Source organism: Dermacentor variabilis, chromosome 6, assembly GCF_050947875.1.
Source record: "Dermacentor variabilis isolate Ectoservices chromosome 6, ASM5094787v1, whole genome shotgun sequence".
NCBI classification, from domain to species: Eukaryota; Metazoa; Arthropoda; class Arachnida; order Ixodida; family Ixodidae; genus Dermacentor; species Dermacentor variabilis.
Genome location: NC_134573.1, coordinates 63,119,363 through 63,147,042, shown reverse-complemented (window position 1 = coordinate 63,147,042; position 27,680 = coordinate 63,119,363). Strand labels below are relative to the sequence as shown.

Genomic DNA, 27,680 nt, shown 5'->3' with positions numbered 1-27,680 from the left:
GTGATCCCTATATACACAGCGAATAAGTACTATTTCTTCTGCGTACATTCGTAGATGATCTTCTAATTGTAGTCGCTAATTTCAAGTATAATTGAATAATAACGCATGAGAAGTTTTCAAATAAGGTCTTACAGCGAAGTTTTTTGCAAGCTTTTTATGATCTCAACGCTTGATATGCAACCAGGTGATATTAAAATGGACGTGCATTTAGAATGAAGTATAGACGCTTCGAGGATGCTCCAACGCGGTCATTACAGCGTCGCGGTTTTTGGGACATGAGACAAATGCATCAACGTAGATATGAAGAAAAAAACAGGTTCGTTATCTGCAAGCACGATACACGTGTTAAATGTAAGTAAAAAAATAGTCGCACTTTCGTCCGAACGCTAAGTATCGATTGCAATATCAAATTATTACACAGATATTCAGACAGTAGTTTTATGGGCCGCATAAATTTGCAAACATTTGCCTACTAACTTAATTGTCAAGCATGGGGTCACGCGCGCGCGAGCAAGCAGGAACACATCTCAGTCGATGACCGCTTAAACTCGATGTCAAGAAAGCTGGCGTGAGAAAGCGCGGCAGCAGCAGCGAGCGGATCGGCCTTCGTGCTGCCACTCGCTTCAACGCGAACACAGCGCATACTATGCTATCTGCACTCGGTGCAGTCTGTCCGCATTACAGATAACTTTCAAGATAGGGCCCGTGCGGTCGCGCTCGGCCACGCCATACGCAGCCGCCGCCGAAGTAGAACGCTTTTACTCGCGCCCACCGCATACTGTGCACAGACCCGATGTTATGCCACGGAGACCTTATAGAGAACATCATGGTGACGCCCGCACTGGAAATGCGCCTGGAGTGTCCATATATTTACTATACAATATGAGGCATACGAAAAACCGACCACCACTTAAGACTCAGATAGGCGTTTATTGGCGTCCAGCTGAGCCCAGAATGTAAAGGATGGCTCCCAGTCTTTCTTGGAGCACGCACAAACGCACGCTGGCGCAAAGCTCGTCCTTTTATTCTTTTGTAGGAAAAACCCGGGAAATTCAACAATTGCTATCGCAGTAATATCCTTCCGGTGAACCTAATCTTCCTCTAGTATTTGCATTAAATTCAGAGGATATTAGCTTTCAGTTATTGCCATTGAAGAGAGTTCATTGCCCTAAGTAAACGTTAACTCCTGATTATTATAGCAGACGGCCTCGCTGCGTCAGCGTTGTCACGGAAGCGTGGGAAGGGGTTGGTTGATCAACAGCGGTGGTATGCCGCCGATATGTAAGCTATGTGACACAAATGGCATTCACGATAGGGAAACAGCTGGTTTAAACCAAATGATAGCGGGAAGCGTTACATAGGCAGCACTTGAAGCTAGAGTCAATGGAAAATTTAAGTGTCCCGGAACACATGGCATTCCGGGGCCATGGTACGCCTTCCTAGCCATGTTCAGACGCATCGTGTGAAAAGCTTCAGTTGTGAAATAAAAAGCGCTTTATGATAGATGCCACTAATGATAACGTGTGCACTTTCGTATGCAATATAATAAAGGTACAGGAAAAGCTATTGGCTTTTCGAACTAGTTAAGCACACATGAAGAGGTTGGCTAACTAATACACGTGGGCACCATTTGTCCGTATTTCCACACTACATTGTCAATTATCTGCAACGAAATACCGCGGGTACTGTTTTCTCTTTTGGTGATTTAAAGCTTATTATCGAGGACTGGCAGCGTTAATGTTTGAGCGAATTTTTACACTACAAAAGGTCGCGGTCTCTTTTATTTGTTTGGAGAGTGCATAGAATGCTACACAACAAAGGAAGCGCTTTGATAGTTTATTCTGTAGCATTTTGTTTTTATATTGCAAAGCTCAAATTAAGGTGCGAGTTCTAATTCCGACATTTAAGGAAGTCAGTGACGAATGGGGCAATAGGCAAGGCAATGAGGGAAGTGCGAACGTTGTATACTGGGGTTATGGACAGTTCCATGTGCAAGAGGGAGAAGACCAATATGTAGAGCAGGCAATCGATAGCTATAGCATCGACTGTAAGATAGTAAAAGAGATTTGATTCTAGAGCATGCAGACAGTAATCTGCACTGAACGATGAATAGCTTCTTCTGGAAGTGCAATAACAGGAAGCAAATCTAGAAAAACCCTAACGAAAAAAATGCAGACTTCACTATATTGCAGCATCTACAAGTGTTAGGTAATGTAAAGGGCAGTGATCATATGCTAGTGAGGCCTAGGATTTCTCTCTACTTAGAAAGTGGAAAAGCAAAATTAGTCAAGGAGAAACAGGGCAACCAAGACCTAGTCAGGGTAAAAAGAGTTTAATTCGTGTTATTGCTTGCAAACAAATATGCGGCTCTGGAATAGGAAGACGAAGGTAACATTGAGTTGATGAAAGAAACAGTAAGGAGTCATTTCAGAAGCAACAGTTGAAGTGGGAGGTAAGACGCATAGACGAGAATTAAGCAGTCCCAAGTAAAAAAGGACATAATAAAGAAGCCACGAAGTATAAAAGTTAGTATTTAAAGAGGTGACATAGAGTTCACTGACATGTTAAAGCTGATAAAGAAGAAGAAAGTAAGTGATATCCGAAAATGTAAAGGTTGAGGAAGTAGTAAAAACAGTGGTGGCAAGGAATCAGTGAAAGCGAAACTTTGCATAGGAAACTGCGGTACGTATGCACTGAAAGATTAGCAGTGCAATGTCATGAGCAATTTTGATGACATAGTAAACGCAGCAGAGGAGTTCTATACTGACATCTACAGTACCAGAACAGCCACGAGATCTTCACTTCAGCTAGTGACGAAGAGGATGCAGAATCTGCATCTCTAACTAGCTATGGAACTTGAAGAACTTTGCAAGGAGTGCCACTGGAAAAACATCGCCAGAAGATAGAATGATAGTCAGTTTGGTTAAAGATGGCGGAGATATTGTACTTGAAAAACTGGGGTCCGTCTGTGGGCAACGCCTCCCGACTTCAACTGTACCGAAAATTAAGAGAGTACCGGCATTATGCTAATTCATAAGAACAAAGACGTTTAGGGATTGAAAGATTCCTAGCCGATTCGCTTGGTTACAATATGGTATAAACTATTTAGCAAAGTAATTTCAAATATAAAGATGCATGCCGTCCTGAATAGATACTAGGAAGTCCGAGAGACTGCGTAATCAAGAGTACAAATACCATTCATGAATACCCTAGCAAATATCTATACATAGTCTACGGCTACCTTAATTCTCTAAGACAAATCAGAAAAGCACCGAGCAAGAAAGGGATATACGATGTCACAGAACAATTTATGTAATGATACTCAAGTCTTTCTTTAAAGAGAGAGAGAGAAACTTTTTTGCAGTTGTAAAGATTTGAAGGAGGGGTGGTCGGAGCCTCTCAGTCCAGGGCCCCACTGGCCTCTGCCGCCTGCCTGACCTGGCTTATTAAGGACTTTTGTCCTGCCAGGTCGGAGCGGGCGAGCTGTGCCTCCCACTGCTCCATTGTCCTACTGGTATTTGTCCTGTGAGGGTGCTTAGTGCACTCCCAGGTTATGTGTATTAAGGTAGGTATGCCACCGCACCAAGGACAGTTGGCCCTATAACGAGTGGGATACATGGCGTTTAGCAATTTGAAATGAGGGAACACCCCTGCCTGTATTTTACGCCAATCGGCGGCCTCTTCCCCGTCAAGTTGTGGGTGAGGCGGCGGGTATTTTCTGCGGACTCCACGCTGATGAGCAAGGATGTAGAAGTGTTCAAGCTATTAGACTGTGAAGGTTTAGAAGCGACGATCAACGAAGGATGTCTCAGTAAGCCACTGTTTAGAGATGACATTGTCTAGTTCAGACAAGTTGGAATGAACTGTAACAGATGATTGAGGACCTTAGTCGAGAACGTAGAAGAACTTGTGCAAGGGTAGGTTTACCTAGGGAACTTTCTGGTCACCCTGGTCACGAGATCAAAACTTACAGGAAAAAAAAGGTTAGAAGGCATACCGTAGGCATTAACAAACCATGACGCCAGCTTTCCAGTCTACCGCTATCTTCGAAAAGGAAAATGCAGACTCACCAAATTCTACTGTGGTTACCATATGGGCAAGAAACTTGGAGGTTACGAATGAAGCTTGAGAAGATATGGAATGTGCAATGATCAATGGTAAAATAAATTACTGCAAGAGCTCCCTTGTTGGCCTTGTCAGACAGAGCGTGAGCATTATTTCCAGTTGGATACATGTCTGAAGTTAGCGAACGCGTCTTGTATGGTGGCGACGTTTGATCGTTTTCTTTCTTTGTTTGTTCATCAATCTCAATGATATGTAGTAAATAATTAGTTATAGTACCTTTGTTACAGTTAAAGAATTCTGATTAGGCTAATCTATTTACAGTAAATAATTATTATTGTACTTAATTTAGCATTTATTATGATTATAGGACTAAATAAATCAACTAAAGATTATTCTAATTAACCTCACTAATTACCTTCACTTATTCGTCATTGCGCAGAAGCAATTTCATCATAACATGTCTTATGTGTCATTCGTTAGCCGACTTACTGTTAGTAGCCATTCAGTACTCAATTTATAATGTCATAATAAAAATATCTGGTATTAAGTAGCCATAAGATATTCTCAAATATAGCCCCACGGCACCCCATAAATACCTATTGAGCCCATCGTGTCATGCGTTACAGACTGACGGTATAGAGGCAGGTTTCCGCGGGAAGTAACCCTAGAATGCTTACGCAATAAAATGTTAGGCGTACATTAAGAGCAGGGAGGCAGCATGTATCAAAGAGTAAATAGGTGTACCAAATGTTGTGGTTCACATTACTCGAAAAATATATGGAGCTGGACAGGTCATGCTATCGGTAGGGCAGATAACCTTTGGTGAAATAATCATACACAATGCGTGACAAGGAAGAAAAGAGAGCAGTGGAAGACGGTCCCAAATTAGGTGGCGGGGAAATTCGGAAATTTGAAGACAACTTGGAATCAGCTAGCGCAATATAGGGGCAATTCGAGATCACTGGGAGAGGTAAGAGTCTGGCAGTTGCATAAATATGGTTTTTTTTGTTGGGTGTGACTATACAAAATCAGTGTGTACACGTCATAGGAGATGGGGAATTTTCGCTGTTTCCGTGCCATCACGTGACAGACAAGCGAAGTGGAGGAGGTGGCGCGAAAAATTTTCAGTGAATCATGCAGGGCTGATTGGAAAAATGAAATAGAAACAACCTAGAATAGTTTTACATGATAGTGTCCCAAGTTTTGCTCATTTTCAAGTCACTGAAGTGTCGTCCCTTGTTATGTCACGTCCCCGACAAAAAGCCATTCGCTAATTAAAAAAATTGTTGCTAAACACACAAGTGAGTCACCTAATCAAGTGATATAATCGCTGAAATGACAACAATGCTCAAGAGCGCACTGAAGAGGGGAGGCTGGTGCACAGCGGACCTGTGGATTTTCGGTTTTCACTGCGGTGAATCCGATCACCTTTACAAGCCATGTCTATGCTGCCGTGTGGGGCTCCACTTCTTTTCACTTAAGGCGCCCTGTGCACGCAATGGGAGACTTCTGCTGAAAATCGCAGCCTACCTCGAGTACGCCAAGACCTAGTTTTCTCAACGATTCCACGCGAAACAGGCCGTCCAGCCCACGATCGGCTTTAAACACAACGAGACGTCACTCGTTCAGCTCTGACACCCGAGAATACTGAGTCCAGCGACCGGAGGAGGGGAGATTGCTGACGTTGTGATTGCTAGAAATTCTCCACTAAATCAACCGTGGGACAACAAATTTCAGGCACAGAGTAGTTTGGTGCAAGAACATTGTGGCGTACCAATAACATAGATGCCCACTGTTGTGACTTCGGGGTGGAGGACAAGAGACAATCTTCTCCCAAACGAAGAAGAAACGAAAAACTTTATAGAATATTTAAAGATAGCGGATGATAGTGTACATATAGCTGCAAGAGCGCATCAGACCGACTGGGTGGCTGGAGGCGACTCTCTCTGCTCACAATGGACGGGTTCTCCCTGAAGTCCCTTTGGTGGCCACTCGTCGGCAGGGACTAGTTTCGCAGCTGCTGACGTTACTCGCGTCGGATTCTTGGTTCGTCGCCGAGATGGCTGGGTGCTTCTTAAAGACATCCTCGTTGAATTCTTGACTCGTCGTGGAGAAGTGGGAGCTCCCGTCGCCTCGCTGATATGCACGTGGGGCACGTAGTATGAGAGCTCCCATCGCCTCGACGATAGGCACGTGGTATGGCACAACACCAGGCAGCCACTGCGCTCATCGGTACGGTTGCAGAGACGTCTGTTGTGAATGAGAACCTTGTGTAAATACCGCGATATATATCTGCGCAGTGGATTGACACTCATATTCGTACTGCAGGAGGGCGCCTGATAAATGCCCTGCGCTAGTCCACATCAAGAATCAAGCTTCGGGGCTTCACCTACATCGGCCAGTTCATTACTCTGTCTAAATCATCAAGTTTTCTTCAGGCGAACGTTGCAGTCAATTACTGGCAACACTCTAGCGTGACCTTTGCAGCTGCGCCAGCCACAGCCAAGATTAATGACAACGACCGTGACATCACTACTTGCGTACTAGCTGCTGGTCACTATACGTTCACTACCTACGGCCAGCTTGATGAGTGTGGACCAATGCTGTATGGAGGACGACGCTTAGAAAATTGTGTAGGCGAACATTCTCCTCCTCCTCCAAGGCCACTTTGTCATAGCTAGAGGGCCTGTTATACAGTTTGGCAATGGGTGTTCGCATGTACTTCGTGGCACTACAATCGTATTTCTTGGCGAAATGATTGGTTTCATAGCTCGCTGCGGCGGCTTAGCTGCTACCATGTTGCGCTGCTAAGCGTGAGGTTGCGGGATCACAACCCGGCGGCGGCACCATTTATATGGGAGCGTAATGCAAGAACTCCCGTGACCTGTGCATTGGGGACGCACTAAAGAAAATCAGGTGGTCAAAGTTGTTCCGGAGTCCCCCACTACGGCATGCCTCATAATCAGATCTTCATGTTGGCACGCAAAAATCGAGAATTTTTAAAATTGTGACGCGCATCGAAGCACACATGGCGCCTGCAGGTGCTAAACAAATCCAAGGCATTAGTCATGGCAAACAACTCAACTAGAGAGCTCGTTGTGTGACAGTGGAATTGCGCTAGCTTCAAAAAGCGCAAGGCTCCGTTGCTACAGTTCGTTGCCTCACAGGCAGACAAACCGTACGTCATATTCTTGCCAGAAACTCTGGGTAACGAAGCAACCCTGCCCGGCTACCGGGTCACCTCGTCGCAATTCGAGCAGGGTAAGCGCGGAGTGGCGATCCTCCTCGCAAACAAGTGCTCTTTCCAGGAACGAGATTTGAAATTAGGCAACGCGAAAGCGGAGGTAACCGCGATTGAGATCATACCATACGGTTGGCTGAAAAACAGCGTATTCGTAGTGAACGTGTACAGTCCGCCCTCTGACCACAGGCAGTCGTTTCCATCGATAATAACGAAGGCGACCTCAATGGCAAGGGGGGCTCCGCTAATAGTGGCGGGAGATTTTAACGTCCCGCACGAAGCGTGGGGTTACGCAAGGCCAACGCCTAAGGGAGAGCGGCTATTGGAGTGCTAAGTGATCGCCAGAGATGGTGACGGACCCCCGCTCTACGACTCGACTTGGCACGTCGGTGGCGCCGGACACGACGCCCGACCTGACCTTCGTCAAAAACGTGCGAACGGTCGAGTGGCGCAACCTGCACGAGAACCTCGGCAGCGACCACTACATACTGAAGGGTACAATCCCCATCAGGGCGGCACCACCGAGAAAATTTAAGGTCACCGACAGGACGCCCTCCCCAAAATAAGGAAGGAAGACGCAAGAGAATACGCAAACCTAGACAGCCTCTTTAGAAGGCTCAAAGAGGACGTGAGCACCGAAATGAGGGTCGTCCTAACGGAACTGAACGTGGAAAGGATGTAAGCGAGATTGGCACACCTATTAGAGGAAAAAAATTCCATCACGGCCAGGTGGAAAACGGCAAGACTAAATCGCAGACTGCAAAAGAAAGTAGCGGCACTAAACCGGGAAATCGAAGCGTACTCGATCGAGCTTTCCAAGCAACAGTGGAACGAGGTGTGCGAGCCGGGGGCAAATGAACAGCAAATAAGAGCCGGGGGCAAATGGAACCTCCTAAAGAAACTGTTAGACGACAGGCAATTCAAAGGCAATCAGATATTGACAATCGATAGGATTTTACGCAAGCAAAAGGAGGAGGGCAAAACAGAGAGGGAGCTCCTACAGGAGCTGGCTGAGACGTATCTACCAATGGGCCCGTCAGGCGACGGCGACTATACACAATAGGCCGGCGCAGCGGTCGAAGAACTGGACGCGCCCTTCACGGAATAGAATATTTGGAATGCCTCAGAAGGCCTCAACCGACGCTCGGCGACAGGTCCGAACACGGTCTCAAACAAACTGTTGAGGAACCTAGACGGAAAGTCGGTCGAGAAGCTCACCGAAGAAATCAACAGAGCGTGGGAAACGGGAGAGTACCAGAGGTCTGGAAAGAGGCCTCGGGCTCTCGACACGGTTCTCCGCGCGCAACAGCGCAATTTCCCTCTCCAACTCGAGGACGGTCTGGGAAGACCGTGCCCCATCGCACTCCTCGGCCTCACGTTGTCGCAACCCGCGCGCTTTCTTGCGTTCGCGACGATCTGCCTCTTTTTGGAGCCCATTTCGCGCAAAACCTCCCGGAGCCCTGGCCCCTCAAGGCCCATCTGCACCGCGACGGCCACTATGCGCTCCAATTCATGGAGCAGTCCATCAGCCATATCTCGGCCTTATCCCGCTCTCGGCGCTACACGTCTGTTCAGCACGCTATGCCTCGTGGTCACGGAAGATGCGGTCAGCGAGTCCTGTCGCGGACGCCAGTTGCAAAGGATTGGTGGTAACGTATTCGCACTCTCCGAGTCGGTGGGGATGCGGCGACAACAAACGCACCCCGCGTGCATTTATTGATGGTTCGACAGCTGACCGGCGGTAAGGTCCACGCTTGATCTACCATGAACCAGAGGCATGAGACGGGAGGCGACGTACAAACATACACTCAATTTAATAAAGAAAAATCATGCCTGAGCCATAAAGAAAAATAGAATATACAAACTACAAGCAGATGGTCCTAGCTTCGCGGAAGGCGTGCGGGTCTACACAGCGCACGCCCTGAGGCGACGCGCGACAGAAAGCCCACCAATTGCGAACTACTAACACTACCCAAATAACAAAATAAACGCGGCAACACTGCACTAACAGAACATACAAGAATTAACACGCGATTAATAATTCAATGCAAAATGAAACGCGTATAAAAAAGATACTCCGGCGGAAAGTTCTGAGAGTGGGCTGGAACACGAGGCTTATATGTGGCGTGCTCGCCGATATCGCGATCTAAAGAGCATCGGGCTGCTGGTACGTCGCTGCCAAAGATCTTCACGGACTTGCACCGTCTGTGGATCGACTGGCGAAGACTTCGGCCTGGAGATTTTAGCCTTCCGACAACCTCTTCAGCTGTCTCTTGGTGCGCGACCACGCTGCTCCGTCTTCCAAACCCTTCTGGCCGCTCGCCGAGCCGTCCCTCGTCACGCTCCGGCGACCCACGTGACCAACCGGTCCGGCGGGGTCTGGAACGATGAGAGCCCTCTTCCCCATCGCCGTGCAAGGGGCGTTGCAGCTGCGGCGGCAATGGCGGCCATCTCGAGAGGGCCGCGGGCACGCACTTTGTGACACACTTTCGGCGTAGAACATGCGGCTGATATCACTAACCTCGTGCGTGGGCTAGACTGCGGATCATGCCATACATAACCGCGTATCGCTGCACATAGAGAGGGCCTGTTCCCACATAACATGGTGGGCTTCAGACCAGGTGTCTCGACACTGTACGCCATGTTATTACTCAAGAAGCATATCATCGGCGGCATGACCAGAGACACCAGGGGCATACTGGCCCTGGACCTAACGAAAGCGTTCGACAAGGTCAAACACAGATTTCTAATGGAAACGATGTCGGTGATGGGGCTCGGCCGGAAATTCCACTCTTACATAGGCTCCTTCCTCAGAGACCAGAAGGCCACGATCAAAATAGGACAGGCCACGTCCGATCGGTACACGCTGGGCGCGAGGGCCACCCCACAAGGGGCGGTGCTCACCCCACTATTATTCAATCTAGCAATGAAATGGCTCTCGGATCCGCTGACGAGAGTGACCAACGTCAATCATGCCGTGTATGCAGATGAAATTATGGTGTGGTGCCTGGGAGAGTCCGACGCAGAAGTCGAGTGGTCTCTACAAGCGGCGCTGGACACAATGGAAGAGTAGCTGAAAGAAACGGTATTCCGCCGGTCAGCCAGAAAATCGGAACTGTTGATGTACAGGACCTCGAAACAAGGCATGAGGAATTTGACGCCGATCGATCAAATACCGATCAAATTAAACACGAGCGACGGCCAGCGGATCCCTAGAGTAGACACTACAAGAATCCTGGGGCTGCTAATTGAGGCTAAAGCCGGTAACACGCAAACGGTCATGAAACTCACTTCCAAAACGGAGAACATGCTCCGGCTGATCCTCAGGGTGACCAACCGCAGGGAAGTACTCAGTGAGAGCAATCTCATGAGACTTTACCACGCCTTCCTCAGGAGTCACGTAAGTTATGCAGCCTCGGTTCTAAAATGGATCAAGAGAGACGCGGCCAGGATAGCGACACTGATGCGCAAGAGCATCAAAACGGTGCTAGGTCTTTAAATCACTACAAGCACGGAGCGGCTCGATCGGTTAAGGGTCCAAAATTCGCTAGCTGAAATCATCGAAGCCTAGACCAAGGCACAGTTCGTGCGGCTGTCGACCACCAGGGCCTGCAGACGCATCATAGAAGAAGCAGGCATAAATGCAGAGGAACAATGCAACGCACGCAAGGTCGCGCTCAGGGCGGCGGTCAGGAGAAATTTCAAGGTAGAACCATTTCCGAGAAATGTCCACCCGCAGTTCAAAGAGGGATGCCGAAAGGCGAAGGGCCGAGCACTGCTGAAATCGACCGCCAACTGCCCTGCACTGGCGGCATTTGTAGACGCGGCCCAGTACGGGCGCAGCGACCGGTACGCGGCCATGCCAATACGCTGGGATGGGACGATCATTAACGCAGTATTGGTCAAGAGGGTAACGTCCGAAGTGGCCGTACACGTGGCAATAGCCATGGCAACGAGGGATCCCGAACGTTCTTACGTGTACACAGATTCGCGATCGGCGGTCAGAGCATTCGCTTCGGCCTCGATATAGCGGGAACCGGCAACCGTTCTCGGCAACGAGGGAGCCGCGGGTCATCACATCGGCAAATGGTTTCCGGCCCACATTGGGGCTGACGTGCACCCCCATCTTTCCCAAAGCCAACGAGCTGGCGCACGGCCGCGCGCGAGGACTCACGCACCGCGGTGATCGTGGCGAGCAAAGTGACGGGGAGGGAGGGGAGCACCGAGACCCGCTGCTCATCTTCAACGAAATAACATCGCACTATCAGCCGTTGAGGAGGACCTTCCCCCTCCCCCACGCTAAACTCAATAGACCGCAGTCATCGATATTCAGAGTGCTTCAGACAGGGCCGTTCTCTCGAGAGGCAGACTGAGCCTTTATTCACCAGAGGTAGAGCCGCAATGTCCGGATGGTGGCGAATCGTACTGCTGGCTAGCGCACATGCTCTGGCAATGCTCCACGTTAAGCGGCACCATGTTCAGTAAAGAAGACTGGGTGGACGCCCTGCGAAGCGACGACCACCAGACCCTGCTCGGGGCCGTCCGGAGGGCTCACGAAAGGGCAGAGGCTCATGGGCTTTCCGTCCCAACTTGGGTGCGGCCCGCAACCCCTGGCGACCACTAAACCAAGAGTGGGTGGGGAGGGATTCCTCAGGACTCAATAAGGTTATTTCCTCCTCCTCTTCCTCCTCCTTTAAATTGATTCCATGAATATTATCGCGTTCAAAATCAGATCGTGTCAGCCAGTAGAGGCGGCCAGTCTAAAAGAATGTATTCATGTCAGAAGGGTATAGGTTTGGTCTTTTGATACAACATACTGCGTGTGAAGCGCAATAAACGTGGACAGAAGGAGTGCAGTTGAAGTTACCGCCTGGGATGTGCCCTCCTTCAGTCCTTGTTTTTGGCGCTAAACTTACAGTATTCATTCCGTACTGATAAACCCTAGCCTGGTGGACCCTTAAAAGGCTCGCCTACTCAGTCTCGTGAGTGTGTTTTTGCTGCTTTTCCATGCCATACAAGGCTCGACGCATGTCCAATACAAAGACCACATTAGTACGTAAGAGTCGGGACATACTCGAGAGTAAAACTCAAGTAAAACTCTTGCTTGGGCTAGTTGGTTCATGCTTGAAGCAAAGGCAAGGCGCAGAAGGCCAGGACTCAGGAAGAAGAACACAAACGACAGGACCGGCGCGAAACGCCGTTTCTGAGGGTACTGGCTGTTTCGGTATTACGCAATTAGCTTCTACGGCGCACAGTGCAGTGAGAGGCGGCCCGAGGCGGCAAGTGAGGCACGAAAATGCAGACTCCAGCCCAAAGCAAGCACGCCGCCGTCGTCATGCCGTCATTGTAATTATGTAGTTCTTAGCCAGCGCCGCCAATCGGCTATATTTATACAGCCTTCATCATGCCATCGTGGAAACTTCATCGACACGTTTTCGTCGCGGTACTTCTGATGTCGTCAACCCACTGCGGTCACGTTCTCGTTGTGAAGCAGCCGTTGTCATGCCGTAGTTACTTCGTCGTGACACGATCTATCCGCATGTTCCAGTGCCACATGCGGTTCGAGTGCCACATGCGCATGTTCGAATGCTGAGAAAAGAATTTCCCGGTAAAAATGTTCCCAACTTGCTTATGTGCTCTATACTTGCAAATGATCGCTGAACAAGAACACCGTTCGCATAAACCAATGAAAGCTTTGCTTAAACATACTCCATGAGCGCGTGACAAGCACACGTGTTTCTTTTGAAGTGCCAATTTCAAACATTGAATAATACTTGGCCAATGATCGTCCAATTTTATATCTCACATATAAAAGACAGACTGGTTGCTGCCAAGGAGGCCGACCACGCTGTTGAGACTGAGTCGCAAATTATCCTACTCTGAAATACACAAGTTTCTACGCATGTACGGAGCACAAGCACAAATTTATTGCTCAATCGTAAGATCACGAATTGACTGAGTGGCAGTATACTTAAGCGCTATATACTACGCATTTCCTTTACTGATCTTTTCTTACAAAAATAAAAGTCGGCAGAAACTATGTAACAATAATTATCCAGGGTAATGATGCGTTAGACATTGTGTAAATATAGTGACGCAACTTATTGCCACCGTCGAAACGAGACACGTGTGAGCCGTGCACTGCAGTGGGACTCCTTTTTCAAGCTACGCTATGAAAACTCAGAGCTGTCTAGCACCGTCACCGCGAAACCTGCGTGTCACCTTCGAAATGTGTTATGCTCCGGTGCACGAAAACGCTGAAAAATACACAACGCGACATCCGGGCTCTTAGCGCCATTGGGTACGAACTTCTATTGAATAAAACACTTTGACACCGAATCGCGGCACTGAGTACGTGCTGATTGGTGTGGGTTGGTTTTCAATCAACATCCTTGACGCTAACTACGGTCACGGTGTAAGTACCGTTACGTGTGTTCCGTTCTACAGTAACAATAAAAGATACTTGAAATATCGGTGATTCTAGCTGGAATCAAGCCCAAGCCCCAATATTTCATCAATGATAGCAACTGGATGCTTTAGCAGACTGTGTTATGAAGGCATTGGGCATGTTCAACTCTTCAATAAACCTCTCATCCACTTGGGTCACTCTGTGTGCAGCGAGCGAGTGAACAAATCTCAGCGTTTGCACCCACATGCACGCCATGTTTCTCGTCTCCGAGGTCACGCACCGTACTTCTCGGCTGCGCCACTAGATGGCGCCCGTGTTTAGAAAAAAGCACGAAAGAAAAGCCTCGCTGCCACATGACGCCTTTCTCAGTGCTCGCATGCCCCAGCGCGGCTTGCATTTCCGAATCTATGCGCCGGCTTCACGGCAATGACGCTAGATGGCACCGAGTGTTTTTAGGGAACAGAACAACTGCGTTCGACGGTGGCAATACGTTCTGTCGCGATACTTATTGAATGTTAAACGCATTACCGTCCACCGTTACCATGGCATGGGGTCTACCGAATATTATTGCGCTAGCATTCTTTCGGTACTTTGCGCACTTTAAAAGGGCTAATTATCTATCTATCTATCTATCTATCTATCTATCTATCTATCTATCTATCTATCTATCTATCTATCTATCTATCTATCTATCTATCTATCTATCTATCTATCTATCTATCTATCTATCTATCTATCTATCTATCTATCTATCTATCTATCTATCTATCTATCTATCTATCTATCTATCTATCTATCTATCTATCTATCTATCTATCTATCTATCTATCTATCTATCTATGCTTTTAAGTTTGTATCTTACTGTGTTCCCGCCTACCTGGGTCACTAGATGGTTAGTGGCGGAATGGGTATCGGAACGTGCTGTGGCTTTCAGATAAGAGGGTTCGAAACCAACCATTGGACCAACGTGGGTCACTGAGTACGCGCCAACGTGCACATACGTACCTCTCTTGCACAGGCTCTCTAGGTAAATACCCGACGAATTAGCAGGCAGCGCCCCAAATGCATAGCTTATGTGTCGCTTTCACTGAACGCTTGGCACGCCAACGCCTTAGCGAGCTGCGCCATGCTGTGCGTATGTTCTACTCTTCAAGGAACATCTCGCCAACTTCGGTGACTCAGTTGCGCCATTAGGTGTGCGGCAAGCGAGGGAGAGAGGGAGAGAAAACATTTATTTGTCATGAGATTGGGCGACTTCCTCGCAGGGTGGAGCCCTTAGTTCAGGGCCCCATTGGCTCGCGCCACTCCAAGCGGGGAAGAATTCTGAGCGCTCGCCCGCACCAGCGCGCAACGCTCCTCGTCTTGAAAGCTACACACGAAGTCCTCGGTGGTGACACTAGATGGCGCAGCACGTCCAGAAAGAAATGTGAGGATAGAATCCGGTTGCCGCGTAACGCGTTTCTCCGCGCTTGCATGCACCGGCTTCGTGGAAGCTAAATCTGATGGCGCAGGGTGTTCCAAAATAAGCACGAGAGGCGAGTCCCACTGCACTACACCCTTACTACATAAATCGTTCCGACGTTGGCAATACGTTGTGTCGCTATATTGATTCAGTGCTAACGCGTTACCGTCGGCAGTGATCGTGAGCTGTCTTCTGCCGCATTTTCTGTATAGTTAAAGGTGACATGTGCGTAAGCGACGTCGCCGTCGACATGTGCTCGTGGTTGTTTCGCTTGGCTCGTTTGCCTGAACATCTGCGACTGCTATCTGGTCTTCCCGCGTCCCATCGCAATAAACATCTGTACTGGAGCAGCCGGCCCTCGTCCACCCTGGAACTCCGGGGTCACACGGGGCCCCACAGCACTGCCGACGACGCAAGTACCATTCCTTCGACGTCAGCGCCCACGCTGGTATGTGCCGGTGCCTTGCAGCGAATTCCATCCATCTTCAATAGCACCGTTGGAAAAAACAAGTGGAAGATTTTATCTACTCATACAAACAAGTGAGGGCCCATAACAATTGGGAAGATGATACGAATTTGAGGAACGCAATGTTTTGCCTGTCAGACGTTGCCAAGTTATGGTTTCTTAACACTGAAGCACCCGCCGCGGGGGTTTAGCAGCTATGATGTTGTGCTGCTAAGCACGAAGTTGCGGGCTGAAATCTTGGCTGCGGTAACCGCATTTCGATGGAGATGAAATGTAAAAACGCCCATGTAGAATGAATGCATCGGGGGCCCGTTAAAGATGCCCTGGTGGTCGAAATCATACCAGAGTCCCCTACTATGGCGTGCCTCATAATCAAATCATTGTTTTGGTACGTAGAACCCTAGAATTATAGTTGTTCTAGACGGTGCATTGAGTAGCAACAATACTCAATGGACCGTCTTTAAGAACAGTTTCGCCAAAGTTTTCGCGCACCCTTCTGTCCGAAAGCTTCGCGCGGAGCAACGCCTGTTGACTCGGTCCCAGGACGTGAGTGAAAATTTGACCAGCTATATTGTCCAACTCGTAGACCTTAAAAAGCGCTCAAACGCATCGGTGCGCGATGAAGACACGACCAAATACGCAATGAAAGGGAAGGGTATTGAAGCGACGCATACCAAATGCTGGGATCAAACAGCCCTCGCTGAGTAGTCGATGCAATTGGACTCTGTCATAGCTACGACAAGCTGCGCAGGCAATGCCTTCGGACTAGACGCCCTCCTGAGCATTGCAATTCTTTAGCACGCCTCGCCATCGGAAATGACCACGCTCCTCTGCCTGTGAAAATTCAAGAGCTCGTTTGCTCAGAGTTCGCTAGCCAGTGTCATTCACCCTCTTTGATAGCTAGGCTCCGCAATTTCATCCAAGAGCAAGTCTCTCAAGCTATCCTTCAAGTCCTTTATCTGCCGCCAGTCACTGCACCTCTTAATTACGTAGGAGCAGTTGTCCGACCTTGACATTGGGCTTTCTCATCGCCACCTAAACCGCCAATAGAACGACTGCGTTCTGCCACCTTCGTGCCGCGACACTGAGCGTACGCCTAGCAGTGGCGCACCATAGATGAACGTCCGATTCGTTCTACGTGTGGTGGTGCAGGACACCTAACGCGCTTCTGCCATCTTCGCATGCTTCCTAGTCCAAACATACGGTGAGTCATCATCATCATCATCATCATCATCAGCCTGGTTACGCCCACTGCAGGGCAAAGGCCTCTCCCATACTTCTCCAACAACCCCGGTCATGTACTAATTGTGGCCATGCTGTCCCTGCAAACTTCTTAATCTCATCCGCCCACCTAACTTTCTGCCGCCCCCTGCTACGCTTCCCTTCCCTTGGGATCCAGTCCGTAACCCTTAATGACCATCGGTTATCTTCCCTCCTCATTACATGTCCTGCCCATGCCCATTTCTTTTTCATGATTTCAACTAAGATGTCATTAACTCGCGTTTGTTCCCTCACCCAATCTGCTCTTTTCTTTTCCCTTAACGTTACACCTATCATTCTTCTTTCCATAGCTCGTTGTGTCGTCCTCAATTTGAGTAGAACCCTTTTAGTAAGCCTCCAGGTTTCTGCCCCGTAGGTGAGTACTGGTAAGACACAGCTATTATAAACTTTTCTCTTGAGGGATAATGGCAACCTGCTTTTCATGATTTGGGAATGCCTGCCAAACGCACCCCAGCCCATTCTTATTCTTCTGATTATTTCCGTCTCATGATCCGGATCCGCCGTCACTACCTGCCCTAAGTAGATGTATTCCCTTACGACTTCCAGTGCCTCGCTGCCTATTGTAAATTGCTGTTCTCTCCCGAGACTGTTAAGCATTACTTTAGTTTTCTGCAGATTAATTTTTAGACCCACTCTTCTGCTTTGCCTCTCCAGGTCAGTGAGCATGCATTGCAATTGGTACCCTGAGGTACTAAGCAAGGCAATATCATCAGCGAATCGCAAGTTACTAAGGTATTCTCCATTAACTTTTATGCCCAATTCTTCCCAATCCAGGTCTCTGAATACCTCCTGTAAACACGCTGTGAATAGCATTGGAGATATCGTATCTCCCTGCCTGACGCCATTCTTTATTGGGATTGTGTTGCTTGCTTTATGGAGGACTACGGTGGCTGTGGAGCCGCTATAGATATCTTCCAGTATTTTTACATATGGCTCATCTACACCCTGATACTACACCCTGGTACCTGGCGAGTACCACCTTCCTTTCCTCAATTTTTTTTTTCGGTGCCTCCCAACCACCTTACCTGTTCATTTTATCCCAATCGCCCACCTGTACGTGCGCACCACTCGCATTCTCCATGTCGTCACTCGCTTTCTTCGATGCGTCACCGTACCGAATCCACCAAGCAGGAAAACTGATCGCGGCAGTTCCCGAGGCAGGAGCTGTGTCCACGTCGAAAAGTGCCAGTCCTCGTCCCTCTCCAACCAATGTCACTGAAGTGTGTGTCCAAAGAGTCGTCGACCGGTCCACTTGTTGATACAGGAGCCATCGTATCCGTGATTAGCGCCAAACTATGTAATTTACTTGGAAAGGTTTTGACGCTTCTGTTTGACCTGTTTCTTCAAACAGGAGCGGGCAAAACATAACGCATTGCGCTGCGCGAACTGCGCGACTTGCCATTGAAGGACTTATACCGCTGAATTCACAGTTTTATTCGCGTTCCAATGTCAAATTTAGGCTGAGACTTTCTTGACAATCATGACGACGTTATTCACTGTTTCTGTGCCGAAATGGAACTTTTTATTCTTCCTGTTGTTAAGGCTGTCAATTTCCCGCCTCTGTGAACGAACAGCTTGTACGTGACGACATCGCCATCCTCCTATGCTCTTCCCTCGATGAAGAGCTAGTCCTGATGGTGCCTGTCCTTTTTATTTACGCCCTTCGTCATACGCTTTCGCCGTAAACGCTCACGGCTGTGCTTCGCTCGTTTTACGCTTCGCAATGAAGTCATGACGGTGCTCACCTGCGACATATTTGCATACACTCTTAAAAAATTTGAACCCCATGGGGCGTATCTTGTAGTACAACAATATTCGTCATCTGCCTTGCCCGCACGTCCTTTTCTTAACACAGAGAACCCGGTACTTCCGAGTCACGAACGCCACGCGCATTACAGCGTAGAAAAGAATTCTCGACAGGAAAGTAGCGAGCGCAGCGTTTTCAAGAAGGCAAACGCAAACAAGGCAGATGACGCTTATCGTTGTCGGGCAAATATAAACCCAAAAGGTTGCAAATATTTTAAGAATACAGCCTCTAAGTTTATTTCGTGGTGAATGACTCGGACACGTTGAGCTCGCCGACAGCAACTGCCCCTTTGGCGCTCCTGTCGTTTCAACTTCTACGGACCTTAGCGGACCTTGCATGTAACGCCAAGGCTCATCAGTAGTGCTTCGCCTCTTTCCATCGCTCTGTCGGAAACAAAGCGTCTTCTTCTGAACGGCTCCAACACCCTCTTTCTAAAGTTCCACACTACTTTTGACAGCCATTCTTCTACTCTGGATCGCTCGTCAACCGTTCCCTCCCCCCCCTCCATATACATACGGAAAGTCATGCACCCTGCGACAACATCTTTATCATGTCTCTGCCTCAGAACTCCGTGTTATTAACGACCAGGTGGTTGAGAAGCTCAAGCGCGGTGTTGTCCAGCCATCAAACAATGCCTATGCGTCACCGGTCGTTCTTGTTACGAAAGCGGATGCCTCCATTCGCTTCTGCGTCGATTATCGACGGCTGAACGAGATCGCATTCAAGGACGTTTACTCGTTGCCGCGCATCGGCGACGGCTTCCGTGATTTGCAGGGAAGAGGAGTTATTTTCTTCAGTAGACTTGTTCTACGGGTATTGGCAATCGCCCGGAGCGAAAACTCAGTTTTGGTGAGCATTATAACGCACCTTGAACAAGTGTAGATTATATTGACGTGCTCAATTTTAGCGGTTTTGTGACATCTCGTGGTAGACTGGTGAAGTGAGCGAAGTCCCAAAGCTTTTCACAAATATCGGAAGCTTATGAGAAAAAGATGTGGAATGTGAAATAATTATTTTCGATTTGTTGGGTCTAATCATCAGTCGCATATGCCCCTGTCGCAGGAATCGGTCTATGCTCGACGTTCATCTGTTAGTAAGCATTACATAGTACTCAAATGCCAGCTGCGCATGAGACATTGGAAATAGCCACGCTGGACGTTGTTATAATATTTAATGATGACGACATCGCCCGAGACGATATTTTGAATTCATACGGAAATTCTACAGGATTCTAGGTAGCGCAAAAGTTCCGCATAATTGATTAGCATTAACCTTAGTTCGGCCTAAAGGCCACACAGCAAGCCACAAAACAGGCAGTACACCATACATTGAAAATTATAAAATAGTGGTTGTGGTGATGGGGAGTACCTGGCTGGTCCTTTCTGAGTGAGCACATCAAGCTGTTTTCTTGCGGTGCTCCAATAACGTTGCAATCGAATCGATTACGAATACACGAGAAAAGTAACCTTCGAATGTCGAATAGTTTTAAGTTCTACACAATGAAAAAAAAGAGCTACAGTCTAGTCAGGCGACCATTATCGTCACTTCATCGCCAGCGTTACCTTGCAATAAACGTATGATCAACCGAATTAATAGATGAATACATATAAAGGTTCTGTGGGGAGTACTTAAGTGTGCCTTGCAACAAGAGGATTATTAATGTTACTCCATACATATAATGGCGTTAACAAATGAATCTGTGGTCAACCGAGCCGAACCTAAATATTAAGCGCGGGAAATGCGGTCGTACCTCCAGCACTATGGCTATAACCGTAGCAGTCACCAGATGGACGCAGGAGTCTGTATTGCTCAGTTCCCTGAGCTAAGTACCTGACTAGTGCACCACAGAGCGCTTTGAAGCAATAGAAAGTTGCCTAGATTGATCAAATAATAAATTGGGTTGCTGAATTGGCACAGCGAATTTGTAGGCTGCCACAGACGAGACAAGCCTAATTACGGACTGCTTGAGCATCAACGCATCTACGTGGTCTCGTCTGTGCGTTCGCTTAGTAACTGATGCACCTGCACAACAACCGCGTTTTTTCCTGCAGAAGAAGGATTAGGGAGAGTTTTCGCTCGAATCAGTCTTTCTCCCAATAGACGGAAAGAGCTGTCATCCCTATAGTAATCGAATGGTAGAACTGTTCGACAGCTTGGAATAGCGAATTCTCAAATCGAATACGAATCGAATAGCAAGAACTATTCGATTCGAATTCTAAATTTTCACCATTACGATGCTCTCAGTTTTGTTGTACTGAAATTTCGCAATAAAGTCGTTTTTCGCACTTTAAAAGTAATTATTTCTCAATGTATATTTCTTCCATGTTTCTCGTACTATCCCTAAACCCTGAGTGCTGCAAATATATTTTTCTGCTGCATTTAGCACATTAATGGACTAAATGCAGTAATTCCATGTAATGGAATTACTGCTGTTGAAAGGCGCGTTACTGTCTCACAGCACATTTACATCCTTAAAATTCGTGGAAAGTGACTGCTACAAGTAAAACATTGAGAAACAATATCAACGTTCCCAATAACATCTTACTATAGTAAAATATTGAAACAATTTCGGACACAACGATATCATAGTGCTTATGCGAACCCCAAGGCTTATTGAGAAAAGGGGTTAACCGTGCGGACTAAAATACATGACAGATCTGTGACTTATTCTGTACCCTCGAACGGTAATTGCAGTGAGCACTTAGTTTCAGCTATACACTCCCTGCCTGTGGCGAAACTACCGTTCTGCTGCTCGGCGCGAGTCCAATGCCTGGTAGCAGCTGCATGTATACTGACGAGAGAGAACAAAAATGGTCACGTACCGAGCTATGCGCACGCTTTATTTTGGCCCACTGTGCGCAATTATGGAGGCTTTAACAGTGACATCATTGATAGATATCCTATTGGTAGGGAGCGTTAGGCACAATCAGTGAACAAATCATCCCGGAATCCATGCCCGAAATATAATGAAATTTTTTTCGACTGCATTCCAACGCGTTCTAGTCGAGACGCATGGAACTTATTGCGGCACCAGACATCATGCTACCATAACAAAGACAACCAATAAGTGTAAACGTTTGGTAACTTAAGAAATGTGCTCTGTGAACATTGCCGAATAAGGACGGAACATTACATCATTATGAAGGGTGCTAGTTACACGTACACCTAGCCTTGCAACTACTTTGCCGATTGCTCCGCACAACTACCACTTATCAAATTCTAATACACTGTTAAATATAACTTCTTTCCAGTTACTTGGGAGCAAACATGAGCTCGTCATGGTTGGCGCATCGAAAAGCATGATTGATTCTTCGAAGGCCAAATGCTTCAAAACCGGGTTACAATGGCATAAGAATGGGATCTATGAACACGAACTTCAATACGAAAAATTCAACAAGAGGGTAAACATTTTTCACCAATATTTTTTGGCGCATGTGGAGCGACTACTTCCCCTTTAGGTGCTTAAATTCTGCTTTGAGTGTTTATATGAGACAATACTTCGTGCCACAAAGATGGTGGTAGTGCGTTTTATATTCGCATTTGCTATGACTATTTTTCGCGGTTTGTTGTCGCTTCCTCACAATTTCAAACATTTAACCTTGAAACCATTGCAATCTTCTAACATTGAAACATATTGAGCAAAGTCCATTGGGCCTTCAGCAGTTTCATTCCTTGACTGTCATAAATTTGTGCCTCAGAATCCGTGAAAAAATATTTTTAGTAGGAGTAGTTTTTGAAAGCATTCCGGATGCTTTCTTATCGTGCTCTAAGTAACGGTTCGAATGCGTCGTGCAAATAACTCCGGTTAACAACGCAGTAAACTTATTCTCTGATATGGCTGCATAATTTTTGAGGAAAATGGAATAAGCAAGGGAGTATCGTGAAAAAACAGAGCTGTGAAGTTCGCCTCATAGAGACTTCTATACAAACACATTGCCTTTTAGAAAACGAAGAGCACATATTTCTGTTGTTTTTGATAACGTTTACTTCTGCAGGCAGATCTGCGTTTTTAAATATCTATGGAAAAGTTGGAGTCCTTAAACATCCTTACAATCATGAACTCTTTTACTACGAATGCAGTTTGAAATAAAACGTGCAGATTGACACACGCTGCATTTCCCAATTCATTTATGACGTTATTGTATTCTAGGCCAAATATACATTATTCGCAAGTATTTGGTTTTTGCCTTGCCCCTATCAGCAATTTATTGCACACATCTTTACCAACCTACGCCCACAATCGAATCGTCGGTCTCCTTTTTGTGTCTAAACTGCTTCTTAAGAGCTAAGAACCATAAATGTAGCATGACCCAATCAAAAACATGTTGCTATCTGCTGATAAATTCGCGTTTTATCCAACCAGAAAACTGGTTGGCGTGCTTTTCTTGTCACACGAAATGGAAAGCACAAACTCGTTACTAAGGGTTTTACTGCTGTCACATGAAATTATGCCTAAAACTGGACAGATAATATAGAACGAGAGCTGGTTTCAATATTACAAAAATTAAACGTTACACTTGTTTCTCCTGCGAATATGACATAACTATATCGTAAACAATTCTGATGTAATCTTCAGAAATAATTTGTTTCTTGCTGAAATATATAAATAAATGTAATTTATACGGCAATCTTTATGGAACAGGTTTCAGAAAATTTAATATAATTAACTAATGCACAAATGCTCCATAGAGTCTCAAAAGTGAATGCACACTTGCATTGACATAAAATCCGCTTTTACTTCTGTAATGCTTGTGCGAATGTCTGAAGCATATGCGTATAGCATAGGGACGCCGAGTCCCTCTCCCTGCTCAGAGTTCAGTTGCCCCCTATAGAAAACGCAGCAGGTACGCTGATTCCCAAACAAAGTTTTTCTAATTGAGTATTTTCTCCTATTTCCAGAAAAAATGGGAGAAGCGGTACGTATAAACACTTATCTCCTATATTATCGAAAGTGCTACTTGAACCACCGTGGGAGCCCGGCAGACACTTCGTTGCAGTACTGAGATCAAACTTGCGGGTTTCATCTCGGCCGTGCCGACTGCATTTCGATGGTGTTCGAACGCGAAAACGCTCTTGTACCTTGCACTGGATCAACGTCTAAGAGCTCCAGGTGGCCGAAATTGACCCGCAGTCTCTCACAATTAGAATGAGGCTTGGACGCGGAAAACCACAGAACCTAATTTTAATATGTTACCATATCCCTTGCCTTTATTCGCAACATTGCTAAAATACTGGCGGCGTCATACAGGGCACATGCTCACACTTGGCTCGCATTCTCGGCGATAGTGCCTTCATTGACGAACGCTGTATGTTTTACACTTGGAGCAAGGTGAGCACTGGAAGGTGGCACAACACAAAGAATTTGAAGCCAGAAACAAACGGCCCCACAAGCGATGACATCGCGGTATGTTTTCTCCCCGTGCGCAATGCCTCGCTCAGCGCATGCTCTTCCCATGCTACAACGGCTGTGACGGCTACAAGTGGCTGTCGCTCTGGCACGTTTTCTCCAATTTATTAAACGCGTATGTTGCAATAGGATGACCTGCATTGAACGAGTGTATCGCGAGAAAATGAGCACAGAGCGGCTTGCGAAGCCATAAAACAAGTGCTCATCCATTAATACCTATCGGGAGCCAAACACACGGTGACGTAGAGTTTCCTACAATAATTACTAGACGGAACTCTAGTGCTGCAGTAGTTCGGCCACCATGGGAAGGATAGGAAGGACATGGAGTTCTCTGATCGTCGTGCTTGTGGATTCAAACGTCTCGGTGACTGCTTATAAGTCTTGATATGCCTTAATTGTCGTAAATTTCAGAGCAATATTTACTTTTCGAAGTGCATAAGACGCAGCGAACACGCACAATCGCTACTAATTCCAACGGTTCAACTAGTCGAGGGGGCCATATGGAAACGTGGCAAGCGTCTGAATGTACTGGATTGCCCACGATAAATCCGTAAGGGCGTTTTATGTCGCTTGTCGATGCATGCGCCCCTGGCGTAATAGAAAGAGGGATTTACCTGCCATGGCAGGCACCTAAACAGGGGGGGGGGGGCAGGGGGGCCCGGGCCCCCCTCCCTGCCTACGCCACCACTTCTCACATACATTCCTAAAGCGCCGCCAAATCAGTGTTGAAACTTGACAGCTATTCGGCGGTCAACATTTTGCTGCCTCTTTCGCTCCTTTTGGATGGCGGTAGTTATCGGCATTTTCTTGGGTGTGAAGGCCACTTTCCTCATCGATTCGGTGCCCACGCGATTAACTCGAGATGCATTCAGTTGTCGCCGTCTTTCCGATGGTCACGCGCATCACTGTTGCTTCGTTAGTTCAACCTTCTTTGTTTATACACTGATCCAGGGGCCAGGAAAGCTATTCGGTTCGTGGTCAGCTGCGCTGTATGCTCGTCGAACGAGTTGCGGCCAGAGAAAACGCCGACTGCATTTAGATTTTCCTTTTGCTTCCTTATTTCCTCGAGTTACGACTCACCGCGACGCTGACAGAATTTCGGAACCATATAACCGCGATATGGGTTAGATAAGGTGGAAAATGAAATACTGCGAGGCCGCGTCCATCGTCAAACTCGGCAATAACCCTTAAACTGACAGGTAATATTATTGTCACCGGTTCATTCGTCTAGTTTTACCCTAATTGTAGAGCTCTCTTCGTGCAAAAGTGCCAACTGGAAACAAGAGGCGCAAGGATTTGAGAAATGAAGCGATCTACTAAGGCAGAGAGCCAAGGCAACAGTCAAACAGGAAAGAAAAGCGAAAATTAACAAATTTAACCGCTGTTTATGAAAATATTTATGAATCAACATCTTTTTATTCAAAAAAGAGGTAGAACAGAAAAAGCAAGTGGGGAACAGTTCCGTGTAGTCTGAACGACGCTTCTAAAGTTGTCATTCGAGCCTCCTAATGTAACCACTTCTCTGGTGTACTTTTGTAGGTGTTTTTTTAAACTTCCGCGGTTGGCGCAGTACGTTTACAGCCACAGCGTCATGAGCTCTATACGGTTGTACGCGACTGGCGGCCATGCATCGTTTCGTAACTTCCCAAATAACAATACGGGTCGGTTGTGGCACTTGGCAAAGCGGTAAACGAGGGATCAAAAAGGACCTGAGATTGTTCCGCAAATATATCTTTCTCTACATTTCTCCTAGAGCTAATTCTGAACATGCTACTATAGGCGGATACAAATTAATGCTGTAGTGAAGCCCCGCCCGCGACCTCATAACTACCAACCACTGTTCCTCCGCGAGGCTGCAAATAATTCGTACTTCAAACTTTTCATGTTACCCAAATGAAGCGGTAACCACAAAAATAAAATTATTAGCGCGTAATTTTATACATTTTGCCTTGCCTATTATAGTGCAATGGCGAAAGCCTAAGACAGTCTTTAATGCCACAAGGCCAGACATAGGACGGGGAACGCGACATTGTGTACCGTAACTGCACGATAAATGGCGTGCGATCAAGACGCTTTGGAGAATGTATAATGGTCTGATCTTATACAGAACAAAAAGGTCTGATTAATTAGGTTTTCAGGGTAGAGGTGTGATTTGAGGTATGTTTGAGAAGGATGAACTATGGTCGCCAGAATGGCAAAAGTAGTGCTTGAAGACGGGTATCAATTTATTCCGGACGCATTCAATGAATTCAGAATTAGATTTCCACGTTGCACCCCTACCTACAGAGGCACACTCTAGTAGTGGAAGGCACACAGGAGCATACAATTCCAGAAACAGAACAGGTGAGTGGAAATCATGCGATATGCGACATACAATTCCAAGAGCGTGAACGGCACGTTGTGCATATTGAACGTGTGAAGAGAAGCTTGGCGTTTTGTGAAAGTACAGAGCAAGACCTTTCATTTCCCCGACCCTGAAAATTTCACATAGTGTGTTTTCTGTATTTAACTTAATACCATAATTTTGGAAGCGTTTAAAAATACCTTATTTTTTCTGCACCATTTTGAGAGTGAAATATGTCTTTTTTGAGATCAATGCAGTGTTCACAGTCTAAAATTGCTTTAAGTCGTCAGCACACAAAGCCATGCAGTTCATTTATTAAAATGCTTTTACCACTATCTGAAAGCAAGGAATGCAATAGCGATTCAAATAGTTTTGACGCACTGCAGATGATAGATATAGGCCGGCAGCAGGGAGCTGCTTGTCTAGCACCTGAGTTGTGCAGGAGAAATATTGATGCTACCTACCGAGTGCTAGAAAACGCACTAAATCTTAGGGAACCATTGAAGGTGCTTGTGAGAACAAGAAACAAGTATGTTTCCATACATTTTCACTATTTGAGACGCCTTTTTATCCCTTTGATTGAAAACTTGATTTCACCACATTTCTTGCATCACGAGAATCACTGAAAATGTATGGAGAAAAATCAAGAATTTTCATTGGTTTATTGAGTTTCAAGTGTACAAAATCTAAACTGCATACGAAAACTGACTACAGGAACAACAAAACTGATTAAACATTTCGAATTGTTTATTGAGTTTTGTCAAGTTTACAGAATGTGGGCTCCATGTGAAAACTTACTGCAAGAACACCAAGTATGAGAACGCAAACTGGTTCCTGTTTTTATAAGCTTTAAAAGCGCTTATCCAGCCACATGAATAATATGCCTGGTGCATGACATTGTGAAAAAGAATGATAGAAGTGAACTCGCTACATACAACATACTGACACCGGGTAGCAGCACCCAACCGTCGACCTTCCCCCTCATTGTATAGGACACTCTGCCCGGTATACACAATTGCAGCATAGTTCCAATAATAAGTGTCTCAAGATGTATACGACAAATTTAAAAAGTAATTGCTTTCATCAGTGATCTTGCTGCTGACGCATCATCTTGCTATAGACAATTGTGTACTAAGCGTCTGAATTTTAAGCACTGCCGAAGGAACACCATCAGCACCACAAGAAAGGCAAGGTAGGA

At 46.7% G+C, this 27,680-nt stretch overlaps 1 protein-coding gene across 3 annotated transcripts in view; it reads left to right on the top strand.

Moving 5' to 3' along the window:
• The window catches only part of LOC142584182 (uncharacterized), a 174,080-nt gene that overhangs the window by 89,070 nt on the left and 57,330 nt on the right, over positions 1 to 27,680 (top strand). For all 3 annotated transcript variants that reach the window (XM_075694349.1, XM_075694348.1, XM_075694347.1), the window contains 2 exons: positions 21,983 to 22,132; positions 23,631 to 23,647. In XM_075694349.1, the coding sequence (XP_075550464.1) occupies positions 21,983 to 22,132; positions 23,631 to 23,647 (167 nt within the window). The remainder of the gene's footprint in view (positions 1 to 21,982; positions 22,133 to 23,630; positions 23,648 to 27,680) is intronic.